Source organism: Limulus polyphemus, unplaced genomic scaffold (genome assembly GCF_000517525.1).
Source record: "Limulus polyphemus unplaced genomic scaffold, Limulus_polyphemus-2.1.2 Scaffold420, whole genome shotgun sequence".
NCBI classification, from domain to species: Eukaryota; Metazoa; Arthropoda; class Merostomata; order Xiphosura; family Limulidae; genus Limulus; species Limulus polyphemus.
This window is the reverse complement of record NW_013666030.1, coordinates 367696-382157: the sequence shown is the minus strand read 5'-3', so window position 1 is coordinate 382157 and position 14462 is coordinate 367696. Positions and strand designations below refer to the sequence as shown.

Here is a 14462-nt window from a genome sequence, read left to right as displayed (position 1 = left end):
GTCACTTTCTGTGGATGGAGTCCAAGTTTTGGGGTCGGAAGTGGTTTTTGTCTCGGACTGAGCCATTGTTTTTGGCATTTAATATTCGTATAGAAGATCCATTTATCATCACCGGTGACAATTCTGTTCAAAAATGGTTCACGCGCCAGAAGAGACGAAGCAACGTTCACACGTTGGAAACGATGATCATCGGAGAGTTTGTGAGGCATCCAAACACTTTCTTTATAGAGTTTTCCCATATTCCTTAGATGTTTACGTATTGTTTCATGAGAGACATGCAATTCGGGGCCATTTCACGAGTGTGTTACCTTTGGTTAGACTCAACAAGCGTCTTCAGAGCATCAGTATCAATTCCAACATGTCGGCTTCTGTCATCACAGTTTTTGAGGCTAAAGTCACCTGAACGAAATTTGCTGAACCATCGTTGACACTTACGAACGTTCAAAACATTTCCATAAACTTTTTTGATATTCTTTGGGGCTACAGAGGCGTTATTTCCCTTCTTGTATTTAAACAGCATTACGTGCCGAATGTGTGTCTCGTCGTGTGCCATCATTATAAAGGATTAGAGTATACTAAACTTTATACATTATATTGGCTACACTAATGTGACGTTTAGAAGGTTCGTTTAACTATTATATGTGATGTACGTTTTTCTTGGGGGGGGGATAATGAAAGTGTTCCAAAATGCGACATTAATTTCTTGACGACCTAACAACACGCTCAAGTCAGTGATCATGATTAGCTTCAAATTTCTAAGTCTTAGCATTCAGATCAAATCATTTATCTCCATTCATATTTTGCTTTTAAAAAGCGTCCTGTCTAATTGCTTCGCCCCCCCCCCCAGTGGCACAATGGTATGTCTGGGGACTTATACTGCTAGAAACCGGATTTCGATACCCGTGATGGGCAGAGCACAGATAGCCCTTTGTGTAAGTTTGTGCTTAATAACAAACAACAACGAAACAACTAATTGCTTCATTTGTGTTATACACCACTTGTGAATGACTCTATGTGAAGTTCATATGTGTGTGTATAAAACCATACACATATACCATATACGTATATCACCATTAAATATTGTCAACCCCATCAGTAGCATATCATAGATTGCCTCTGACACATGTGCAAATTACTTCAATAACCATTGCGGGTTACTTTCCACAAGTTAAGTTAAAAATCCATAGTCTGTAATGTGCCGCATTCTACAAGCCATCAAACCTTTAACTTTTTCTTTTCGTAAATTACAAAATTAATAATTACTGGCAGAATTCAGTTAAATTATGACATTTCAAATAGGATTCTTGAAGCCATAATTTATGCTCAAGATGTTATTTAGAGGAAACACAACCGTCTCACAACATATAAGAAGTTATATATACAAGAAGGTGTGATAAGGTGAATCCCAGCTAAATCATACGATGTTTTGGACTACAAAGGTTGCAACATCCTTTCAGGTTAGTTTTCCGACTTCTAGCAACCATCATCAAGTGTGCAATCTCTTGACATACTACGTATTTTATCTAATCACTCCAGCTGGCTTAATTCATGATAACTGGGTGCTAGTCACAAAAATGAAGTTTATTCATATTGTTGTACTATACCACTTAATAGCTCAGAAAGCAAGGAATGCTACTTCCTTTCACTCGTTGGTTTTTCAACCACATTGCTGTCCTAACTTATGATAATTAAGCAGCTATTACTTGATATCTATCAGATACCTCCAAATGAAATTCTGCTCAATATCTCGGAAAACGATGAATTATATTTTCCTTACAGCTGTATATTAGAGCTGTTATAAACTCTCTTCTATTGTTGAAGTACTAGGTATTATGTTTAATCATTCAAGCCATCTAAACTCATGGTAATCAAGTGAAACTCTTTTAATGTAACACATACATTGTACAGTGATCATCACTTACTTGCTTGGAAAGCAAGGATCACTATACTCTTTCAGTCACCTAACTTATGGTAATTCATAATCTATTACACGAGATCCTAAGGATATTTCTCACGATAGCTTGGAAAGCAAGAGTTTCTAAGCTCTTCCATTCTAGTCAATCTCACAATCAACAAACTCTCCTAACTTATGATGATAAATCACGCTTAATCCTGAAAATATTGATCAGGAGGCAGTTTTTCATGTCTTGGCTGACACTAGAAGATGCTATTTACCTTTAGTTCTGGCGCTTCTTCATCTGGATCATAGTCAACAACCACATAAGTGTGTCCAGCTCTTTTCTCCATATCTCAATCGTCCTTTGCGTTGCCCTGGCGGAGAATCTGCCTAGCCTTCCTAAGGGTGTCATAAACCTTTCTCCTGTGGACTCTAACCAAACATCAGACTGAGAGGTGATAAACAATGGGATACCATGTGATATCTTCTTCAGACATTTCAACCCTCGAACAAGTAGCTAGTGCCAGAGTAACAGAATGATGAGTTGCTCTCTACATCTTATCCCTTGGTCGTGATTAACTCCAAGTTTCTCCACGATCTATGGTCACCCTGGTAGAAAATCATTAGTTGTTCGCTGTCCCATCCACTGGTGAGATAACTTCCGTTGACAGATGGTGTTAACTGAATGAACCTCCTGTCTTTCTTTTCTCTCTTTGACCAGAGATGACTTTTGGTTATTTGCATCCCCTTCGCACTGAAATCCATTTTTAAGACCTGGTCATCAGACATCAACAGTCTTTTTTTTTGAGTTGATGGCTGTAACGAAAGAAAAAATTCATTGACCATTGCAGCATTCATGAAAGTCCAACATCCAGAAAAGAACTTTTTTAGCTCTGACAGTCCTCTCAAACAACTGTATGTTTTAGGTGCAAATCTCCAGCTAACTCGTGAATCTTTGTGTTGTTGAATATTTCATTTACTTACAACCAAGCTTTTTAAACTTAACTAGAGTTTAAGTAAGGGCACTACACACGTGAGACAGAACACAGAAAACTCGGCAATAAGATATCCTGCGGTAATCCAAACCAAAATTTTCTACATACCTGTCCACTGTGTTACACTTTCAGGTAAGACCGATTTCACTCAGAGCGATAAGACAGATCTGCTTAATAAGGGAAGAGTCAACAAGATGCTTACTGTGAAGCAATTGTATGCTCTCTGACTACTGAAGTCGTGATAAATAAAAACTTAAAACAAATGTACAATCACAATAAACAATTTTTATTTAAAACACACTTAGTTAAAATGCATACTTAACTAGTCACAAAAGACAATTGTCTTTGCTGACAGTTAGTAGTGATTTGGTGATCTCAAGTTCCAAACTATACCTTTCTAAGTCACATTCCAGACCAAATCTCTTGAGATCTTGTCCCAACTTGAATAATTCTCACGTTAATTATTTAAATCGTTAACGTCAGACTTACCCAGGGTAACTAGCACTACACAGGTGACTAATCATTCCTAACTGCTAATAGAAAAGATACCTGTCTAACTTCACATACAATAGATGACTTTACAGCTTTCTTCCCCGTGAGAAGATAAAAGCTGTTGCTCTAGGTGAAGGGAATTTAACGACATTATTGATGAAAGTGTGTGAAAACAGTACAAAATATATAAAAAACTGAAATTTTTTATAACAATACAGGTTGTTAGAAAATAAATCGCATGCTTATAATATGATACGCCCTAAGAAAGCGAAATGAAAGTTTATTTTGGATCTAATCTACCGTTAATTTTTACTAAACTGAAATAAATAAATTTTTCGAAATCAGGCTTCACTAACAAAGAGGCAGAAAAGTGCAGTTGAGGTAGTCAAACGTTGGTAAATTCCTTTGTGAGCCAATCAAAATTAAGATAATTCATGAAATGAATTCGTGTCGTATTAATAGAATAATTATTGGTAAAAATCAGTTAATTTCACAACTTCTAATATATAGAAAACCCATTGCGTATTTGTAACACTACGTTCCAGCAATGGCTTCTATGTCATGCTGTTTAACAACAAAAGTATAATCTAATATTATTGTTAGTCCATGTATTGAAACTATAAAATGAAATGTATAGACAAAAATACTGAGAAAATATTTGTTGATTTCTTAACTTAGAGTCTCCGTTGATTAAAGAGGTTTGTTTTTTTATCGAAAACGTTGGTGATATAACAGAAAATAACTTAATTCAGAAACGATTTAATTTTAAAATTGAATCAATATTTTTACTTTCATGATAAATGTTATGCACTTGGATCTAGGCTAGGTGATCCCACACTACGTGTCTTTACTTTAGGCTTATTATACTAACACTTACTACACTTATAAGGTTTCACGGCATATACACACCCTTACGTTCCCCTTGCACCCCCCCCCCCGTCACTAAAATCGTAATGTCGAATTATTCTATATGGATAAGTGCATTTTGGCTTTTATGACTCCTCCTATTTCAAGAAATCGAGCGTAACGTGACGTGACACATGGACTTTTATATAGGTAAGATTCAGAAAAACTTAAGATTTTTTGTGCACTTTTGAAACTTAATATGTGCTTAAATGGTTTAATTCCTGATTGTTATTCCATGTATCTAGAAAACATTTCTGGATATATTTTTTTTCTATTTTTTTTATTTTTTTTTAGTAAGTGTACATTTTAACTGTATTATAATAAAAACTAAAGGATATATCTACTAGCGATTTTTCACAGCCCATGTGGTCGCCTGAAAGCTTGTTATCGGTGTACTTTTTGGGGTGTAGGAGATTATTATTTTTTACTTTGAGTTTGTATCGGAGATAGATAAGTTATTATAGATCTTGAATTATATCCTGTCAAACTTTAGTGTGAATCCCAAACCCCTTATATATATATATATATATCTTGTAAAAATACATTTTATTATAGATGCACGTGTCAATAAATACATGATCATGCTACAAAAACTGTAGCAAAACTATGTGTACTTTTGTATAAATGGTATCATTTTAAAGTGAAAATGTCTCCGAACATCACACTAGAAAGCACTATGGATATTGGATATTTCGTCTATCAGACATAATCAAAATAACAGATGCAAAACTACAAAGCAATCTGGATTCAATAAGGGATTAGAATATGGGTGCTAGAGTCCTCAGTGACCTAGATCTCACTACCACTCACCGGTTGTTGACATGATAGTTACCCATAAAAACATAAAAATAGAAATCTCGTATCATCAACCACCCTATTTTTTGAATCAAACATTATCACCAAATTAAATTTAATTATATTATATATATATAATATATATATAAATATATGTATATATATATTAAATATATCATTTTTATTTCAACATTCTCGTTAAATAATACTTGCCTACTTTTCTTCTTTGATAACTCGTATAATTTGTTTTTAACTACGTTGTTATTACTAACTACGATAGTGCTTAGTATTTCTATTGATAGTCCTTTTACAAAAAATGTAATGGATATTAGACAAATTACATCAGTACCCCCCTCCCCCTTATGCTTTTGATATGCAGTGATGTTTATTTTTATCAGATATTATTTCCTTCAAGACTTGGTTCGTTTATATTTTGACAAAGTTTAATAACAGAATCAACACCTTTATATGTTTTGTAAGCCAACATTTTGTTAAGTTGGAAGATTTCAAATCTTATAGTTCCTGTTTAATTTAAAATAATAAATAAATTATGCTTGATATAAACCCGCTTAGGAGCGCTACCGATGACAATTTATAGTGTCTTATGCATTGATCTCTCTACTGAATTGGGTTGTGCATTGGCTAGTGTCACTGTATTGACACTTGACGACAAGCAGCTGCCAAATGTAATTGATCATACTGTGTTAGCCTAAATTGATTTTATTGTCGTCTGCTGCATTATAAATAATAGTGACAAATGTTGGTAGAAGCTTATACAAGTCTGCGGTAAAACAGAAATATTAATATTGAAATAGAACTCATCTATTAAGTGCTATGGTTGATTGTTTATCAATACAGCATAACAGTGTTATTTTGAATACCATATATTTACACAAGTAGGTTAATATAGTACATGTACTGTTGAACTAGGTAAAGTCACACTATGATATATATATATATATGCATTTTGTACATTTAATGTCATGAATTATAAGATAATTAGTTGATAAATGAGCTGAAAATTTATAAAGTAGTATTCGCTGCACTTTGGATGTTTCACGAACACTTTTATACTCCACGCAATTTAAAACTACTGACGATTTAAAATTATCTCAGAAAAGTTATTTCCATTTTTTCACCTGCAGCTTTTACGGATTGTTGTTTAGGAAGGTGATGAATATTTTTATGTAATACATAATTAAACACTTTATCAAACTGCAAACATGATTATTTTCAGGTACAATCAAACACGTTTCCACATAAACCATAAAAACAAAAAAACTCCATTCAAAATTACGTCTTTCAAAATAGCAACATGTATCCCAAGGCTAATTGTTTTTGCTTGAGGAAATTCGCAATTTGTTAATTTCAGAAATCTGATAAAACACGTTTTCCAAATTTCTAGAATTTTCATCTGTTTTGTTACATGTACCACTCATTGTCTCTGTTCATTTGGGGATTTTTTTGGTAATGGGTATAGCTTCCATATATTTTCTCTCTTTAATATCCTTATATGGGTGGTACATGCAACTAAACCACCACTCAAAAAATAACACATCATACCAATACACTTGACGCTATTACTTTCAGTTTAACCCTTGCGTAGTGTGGAGTATCACACAGTCTTGCAATTTGTTTTTAACTCTGATAGTAAACTTTGTATCCTTTCAATTTATAATTGTTTCGTAGCAGCTTCTATTTTCCGTCTATGTGTTTTTAGCTAATCATAAAACATATTGTAGTTCTCTATTTCAATATCTCATATAAGTAATATATGCCACATGTTAGTATAGTTGTATAGTTAATATTATAACTATACTATAATATTAGAATAATAGTGAAACAATGATAATAATCCATACATTGTTAGATACACGTTACAGCAGACTCGAGAAATAGAACATTACAAGAAGTTTTATAATTTAACGAATATTCTAATATCAAACAGTTGTGTATATCAACCCTGATGAAGCTGCAGATGTAAAACGTTGGTTAAAACAAAAACGTTCTTTTATAAATATCTGGAGTATATAGATCATTTGTTTGTTTGTTTTTAAACTTTTTTATAAAAATGTGTAAATTCCTCCAGTATGCACTACATATTTTGAAAGACAACAAATAATTGTTTGCTTTTTCATGGGATTTCATACTTCTAGTTTGATCGATATATTAGATGGACTATATTAACTACTGTGTTAGTATTTAGTTCTGATCTATGTGAGCCAAGCGTAGCTGACCTTGTGGTTAGTGTGCTGCACTGTGGATCCGAGGGTATATGGCTTGCACCCTTTTGGCGCACATTCCAGCTCCACACTCAGGAATGCGTTATGAGAATGATTGTTATATCCCCCTGTCTGAAGAGAGTAGCCCAAGAGTTTGTGGTCGGTGCTGTTGGCTCAGGTACCTTCCCTCTAGTCTATCAATTCAAAATTAGAAACGACTTGTGCATTTAGCCCTTGTGTAGCTTTGCGCGAATATCTAAAACAAACAAACTGAACTATGGGAGTAACTTGATCGTAAATAAATTAATGTCGCGTTTTGGAACACTTTCATTAACCACCCCACAAAAAGCGTACATCACGTATAATACTTAAACGAACGGCCTAAACATCACGTTATTGTAGCCTATATAATGTGTAAAGTTTAATATACTCGAATCCCTTATAGTGATGGCACACGAAGAGACACACATTCAGCATGTAATGTTGTTTAAATTCAAGAAGGGAAACAAAGCCTCTGTAGCCACGAAGAATATCAAAGAAGTTTATGGAAATGTTTTGAACGTTCGTAAAAGTCAACGATGGTTCAACAAATTTCGTTCAGGTGACTTTAGCCTTAAAAACTGTGATGGCAGGGCCGACATGTTATTGATGCTCTGAAGACGCTTGTTAGTCTAACCCAGTGATTCTCAACCAGGGGTAAATTTACCCCTTGGGGGTAAAAAATTACATGGCAGGGGGTAAATAATTGATGTACCCGATGATTTAATAATAATTCAATTAAATTTCATTTTGTAAAATGTGTGTGTGTGTGAGAGAGAGAATGCTAAGAATGTGTGTGTGGGTGCTATTTTTGTGCAAAACCTGAATAATATTTTTCTTTTCTGACCTTCTGTTTTTCTGTCCCTTTATGATGGCTATGAATTTTTTTGTATGGAAGTAAGGGGGTAAATGGAGAAATACATCAAGCCGAGGGGGTTAATGATGGAGGAAAAGTTGAGAATCCCTGGACTCTAACCCAAGGCAACACACTCGTGAAATTGCCCTGAAATTGCATGTTTCTCATTAAACAATACGTAAACATCTAAGAAATATGGGAAAACTCCATAAAGAAGGTGTTTCAGTGCCTCACGAGCTCTCCGATGATCATCGTTTCCAAAGTGTGAACGTTGCTTCGTCTCTTCACGTAATGTGCGTGAACCATTTTTGAACAGAATTGTCACCGGTGACGAAAAATGGATCTTCTATACGAATATTAAATGCCAAAAACAATGGCTCAGTCCGAGACAAAAACCACTTCCGACCCCAAAACTTGGACTCCATCCACAGAAAGTGACGCTTTGCATTTGGTGGGACATTAAAGGAGTAATTCATTTCGAACTCCTCGATCCACAACAAACTGTCAATGCAGAGATCTATAGTCAGAAACTGGAACGTTTAAATCAAGTCCTTCATCAGAAACGCCTTTCACTCGACAATCGAAAAGGTGTTCTTCTTCTCCACGACAATGCACGTCCACATGTGGCACATTTGACGCAACACAAGATTATGGAGTAGAGTTGGGAAGTTCTCCCCCACCCACCATGTTCCCCAAATATATCACCATCAGATTACCATCTTTTTCGTTCGCTGCAACACCATCTTAATGGGAAAACGTATACAAATGTGGAAGGTGTTAAAGAGGACATCGACATGTTGTTTGCTTCAAAGCCAAGTAATTTCTTTAATCAGGGCATTAACAACCTGGTTGTAACATGGAAAAGCATCATCGATAAGAAATGATACTATTTTTTTTACTAAATGTTTTGATATATAAGTTGTTCGGGTTTTTTCATCTAAAAAAGAAAGCGACATTAATTTCTTGACGACCTAATAAATTGGATGACGTAAGTGAACAAATTTGATGTAGTTTTTATTTTATTACTTTTTGGAATATGGTGTATTTGCCTAACTTGTTGAAAAAATTATATATATTATAATGATAAAGAATGTAGTGTTAAATAATATAATTACCTGATATTAATGTCTTATTACAAGTGTTATTAGTTGTAACTCTACATCGACATATTGGGAAAAGGCGTTCACATCATAACAATTGTTGTTGTAATAGATGTGTTATGTAAATAATATTCCAACCCCTGCTGATGAACTCTGGATTGAGCGAAATACATCGTCGACAATGGGTAAGGCGAGCGTGTTGTAGTCTAAATATTTTTATTGTACGCTATTCTAATCCTTAAAAATCCTCTGTTTACTATAATTAAATATAATGTCTTATACAAATGTATTTAATGTATCTTGTTTTTCTTCAGTTTTACAAAAATTTGGTGTAATATTTCGCTACATGATTATTTTCAATAGTGAGACATGCTTCTTGCAAATATTTTTTGGAAAAATGTTCTCCTTCATCTTGGATTTTATCGAAAAAATACTCGGCTTTCTCAACTGTATATTATTAAGTTATCGTAGCTGTGCTTAGAGCATAATACAATGAATAAAGAACGAAAATGAGAGGGTTGATAGGTGATAAAATCATCTTGTTGAGCTAAATTGTTTCTTGTCAAAGTAATACACACAGTGAGAAACTGTATATTATATGAATGTTTTATTACATATCACGACAAAAACAGACACTGATACAATTGTATCTGAATACAAGACCCCAAAATCAACCATCAGTATGGCGAGCTGTAGCTGTTTAAGCAAAACAGGTCGTTATGTATGTCGCGTTTAATAGAATAAATTCCATAGGGATATATATTCTACATAAAACTGCGACACCATCTTAACAATAACACTAAAATTCCGTTCTCCTTTACACTTCTCACCACTGAAACCGTTTTTTATATTTATACTAATGCTAAAATGCATATAATTATATATATACTCAAATGATTACTTCAGCCTTATAAAGTGGTCTCAAACCAATATCTTTACCTTGCTTTATGACAAAGGACTAAATTACTGTAATGCCCCATATTTCTGAAAACAATACATTTGCATAAGGTACAAGAAACAGATTCGATAATAATATATACTACGTTCAAATTCTGGTCTAAACTTGTTTAAAACATTATGGTAAAGTTTCGGTGTGCCTTGTTTACTTCTTAGGCGGAGGAGTAGCTGATCTCTTCAGATATTTTTCAGTTAAGGATGGAGCGTCTGGAATACCAATGTTATTGTTAAGACTGTAAAATTCACGTGCGCTAGCACAAGACACGACATCCTCTGGGTGAGCACAAGTTAGTGAAACGTGGTCAAAGACTGTCTGGTTTTCACAGAAGAAGCTAAACTGTAAAGTTTCTGTGGTTCCGTCTTCTCGAATCCTAGGCTCACAAATGTGGAAACTGTTGCAGTTGTTTTCTATGTCAGCATAGTACCCACACATAGTTGCAGTCACACAAAAACAGTCTGGAAGCTCGTAAGCAGCACGTTTCCTCTTTAAGAATAACAAATTAATACATGTATCAAATTCGAATTTGTAAGTGAAGTGAACAGGTCATTTAATAGTTTCTTAATTCTTCTTCAATCTAACAAAGAATTAGAGATATTTCTACTGTTGATAAAGTTTGGAGACTTTATTTTCTAAAAGTTACTTGTCATCCAATTTGAATTTTACTGTTGGCATTGCGATACCTAGGATTGCGTTAGGCTTTTCAGTTTGTTCTTATATTAAATTCACTAAAAGTTCATAATTAAATAGAGAGTAAAAATGGAAAAGAAGAACATGGTAGACGGTGCACTATAACGTTACAGTAAAAAATAAAGTTAACAACATACCATTAAGCGGCTACTAAGCAGGATACGGCTGTAAAACATGAAGAAAATCGTAGTTATTGACAAGTAAGATTTTTTCTGAAATCACCATTTTGATAGAGGTCATACATTTACAATGAACTGTAGTTTTATTTCCCACAATTAACAAAACATTTATTAAAATAGTGAGCTATCAAAGCATCTTTGGTTAACACCAAACGAGCGAGTTTAGTAAAATAAAGTATGAGATGTGAAGAAATAATCATGATTTTTAAAAGCATAGAAAAGTTAAAATTATCACTTGGAGTAAATACATTTCTTTGTAGAGTTAGACGAGTTATTATCGTCGTTCAATAGTCCTTAACCAGAACTAGAATTCTGCGAAGTCTTTATATTTTACCCTATCTTCATGCATTTGTACGTAAGAAAATCAAGTTTTATGCGCGAAATGAAATTTTAGAATAAACATTTCTTCGTCTGCCTGATCTTAATTTAAGTAATGTACATTTAGAACACTTCGATTCTTCAGTTTAAAAAGTAATACTAACCTATAAATACCACGTATTTCATTTTCTCTAGCACAACTTCTCAGGCTCCGAATTCACCTAAAAATAGTTTTAAAGTTTGGTTGTTATTTCTCTCGAATATTGAATATTTTATGAGATAAATCAATTTTTGATCTAAAATTTTAAATAAAAAACTCTCTAATAAATATTTTACAGTATACCATAGACTGTGAGAAAAACTAGCATTGTGAAAGTGTAAGTGAAAATCTTTTATCAAGTTTAGTGAAATAAATGGTTTACTAAAACATAATATTTTTCTATAAGCACTTAGTGTAATAGAAATCATCAGACCACTGAGAACTAGAGTATATCGAAGGATTTTAAGAGATAGATGTTCTGTTTTATCTTTGAAGTGTTTGGATGACCACGAAATACTCTCAGAAACATACAAATTCAACAATTCACAGCAAAAGTTGCACTACAAGTGCTGATTTATCAACTTACTCAACCGTGTGAATTTAGATTGCCATTGCTACATTGACTGTAGAAATAGTATCCTATCATCAAGATGAGGAATAACTCCTCTTATACGGAAACTGTCACTTACCTTGGGTATCTGGCACTGATAAAGCTTCCACGGAGTTCAGCTTTTATAGTTGATTTTGAGTAGGTGTAGTTAGCATGAGATATGTCAATAGTCAACAGTTGAAAATGATGGTTTAGATTTAAAATTTTGTTTTGAACCGTATTACTGGGAAGATATCTTGTTTGTTGGCCAAGGAATTGCTGGAAAGACGAATTTTACATAAAAACATAATAAATTATATTCTTGCGCAATCCAGGTGTAATCGTTAACTCTTGTTTAATACTGAAAGTGGTAAGACGAGTTCCTCAAGGACACCTGAAGAATCAGAGTTAATCTTACAAAAGAAGAACCCCACTTATCATCATAAGAACCAGACTCTTTCTCTCACTTAACCAATCAATGGATCAATATTTCAGATATTAGGTTATATTTTAAAATATGTAACTGAAACTTCTAGTATTTTGTTTTGTTTTTGTGAACCCTACAAAAAGAGAGATGAGAAGTAAATGTTTAAACAACGATACAAATGGCGAGTGTGAAAATAAATTGTTTTCTTAGCTTCGATAAATGTTGTCTTATTATAATCTTATTAATTTCTTTTCTTAGCTTCTATAACTTTTGTCTTATCATATTATTTTGTTTTCTAAGCTTTTATAAATTTTGTCTTATCTTGTTCTGTTCTAAGCTTATTCTGTTTTATGGGTTACATACTTGTACAATACGATCTGATTTCACTGAGAAAATATAACGCTAAAAATTTTCGATACCTGTGGTGGCCAGAGCACAGATAACCTTTTGATAAACAAACACTAAGAAAAAATAACAAACAAGTACAGCTACAACGTGGTGAAATAAGAAAATACAAATAAATTGTAAAATATCTGTACTACAAAACTAATTCTGTGGTCAAAAGACAGTCATTAGACAAAGGGTTATATAACCTACTATTTAATGCTATCAACAGTTGTATAAGCTACTAATGAATCAACATGAGCCGTTGATCAACCCACTACATAAGCCAACATGTAGATTTATAGGACATATTTCATTTGTTAACATCGACGATTATAGTAACAAATGTATAAGTTAGCATAAGGAATATATTACTCACTGCATGAGTCAACATGAAGGTTATATAATCTACTCATGATTCAACGCTGAAAGCTTTAATGAATCAAAGGCATGGTTATACAATCCACTATACGAAGTCCTACTGATGGTTATCTGGTCCGCTGCGTGAGTCAGCACCAAAAAGGTACATAATCTAATATTTGAATTTCAATTCTTTGATAAAATTGATCTCTACTTTAAGTGCAATTATAGTGTATTTTGATAAAATACCTCTTTACGATAATCTTAGTTTTAAATGTTTTGTACTAATTTGTCTAAAAGGTAAAGGATAGTGTAATTTGTTGATAAATATTTAGCTAGATTTTATGCCAGAGTTTTCTAGTAAATAATTATATTGTGATGACAGAGAGAAAACCATGTCGCTATGACGAATACTCAGTACTATGCTTCAAAACATGAAAATTCAAGAATAAGGTAATGTCGGAATTAAAAAATATATAATATATGTGTACATGGGTTCTGTGTTGTTGTTGTTTTTTGCCAATTATCGAAATAAATGGCTTTTACATATATTTCTTGATAGTATAGATATATACTATGTTGTTGTTGGGCTTAAGATTCTTCTACAGTAGATGTCTACGACTTGTTAGGGATAAATTCAACGATGAATAAACGGCACACACTTTACTTGTTTTTCAATAATATATATATTCGGAACAAGTTAAACGTATGTACAATAAAGTATTCACTCTATAGAGAATATAAGCATATTGTAAACGTTATATCAGTATATGTATAGTTCTCCTCTTCTTGTCAAAAGTCCACTTAGGCCTGTTCAATTACTTTAGAATATCTGTTGACAAACCGAACTATTTTCTTTAATACTATCGCAATATTAGTCCGGTGTGATTCACTTAAGATTGTGGTCTTCTTTATTCTGAAGATCCTATGTTCCTTTTGTCAAAGTGCACTCAGACTGATTCAATTACTTTAGAATATCGCTTTAACGGAATAAACTTATTTTTTCTTATTTTCTTTTCCACTGTTAGTTTCACTGTAATATATATTAAACGTTAGGCCTATCATTTTTACGTAACTTAACTTCACAACAACTATATTGTTACGTCTCCGTTTGTTAATTGATTTTCCGTAACTTCGTTCCGACGAAACTTAAGCGACACAAGTCCTTTCTTAATAAAACTGGTTTATTCTTTCCGAATATAACTTTACCGATACACT

General features: G+C 33.2%; 1 protein-coding gene across 1 annotated transcript in view; it reads right to left on the bottom strand.

Moving 5' to 3' along the window:
• Positions 1-11661, bottom strand: part of LOC106458143 — a 21285-nt gene extending 9624 nt beyond the window's left edge. The window contains exons 1-3 of the mRNA XM_013917602.2: positions 11609-11661; positions 11085-11112; positions 10409-10743 (exon numbers count right to left, since the gene is read on the bottom strand). Coding sequence (XP_013773056.2) covers positions 10409-10743; positions 11085-11087 — 338 coding nt within the window. The 5' untranslated portion in view covers positions 11088-11112; positions 11609-11661. The remainder of the gene's footprint in view (positions 1-10408; positions 10744-11084; positions 11113-11608) is intronic.
• Positions 11662-14462: the final 2801 nt, after the last annotated feature.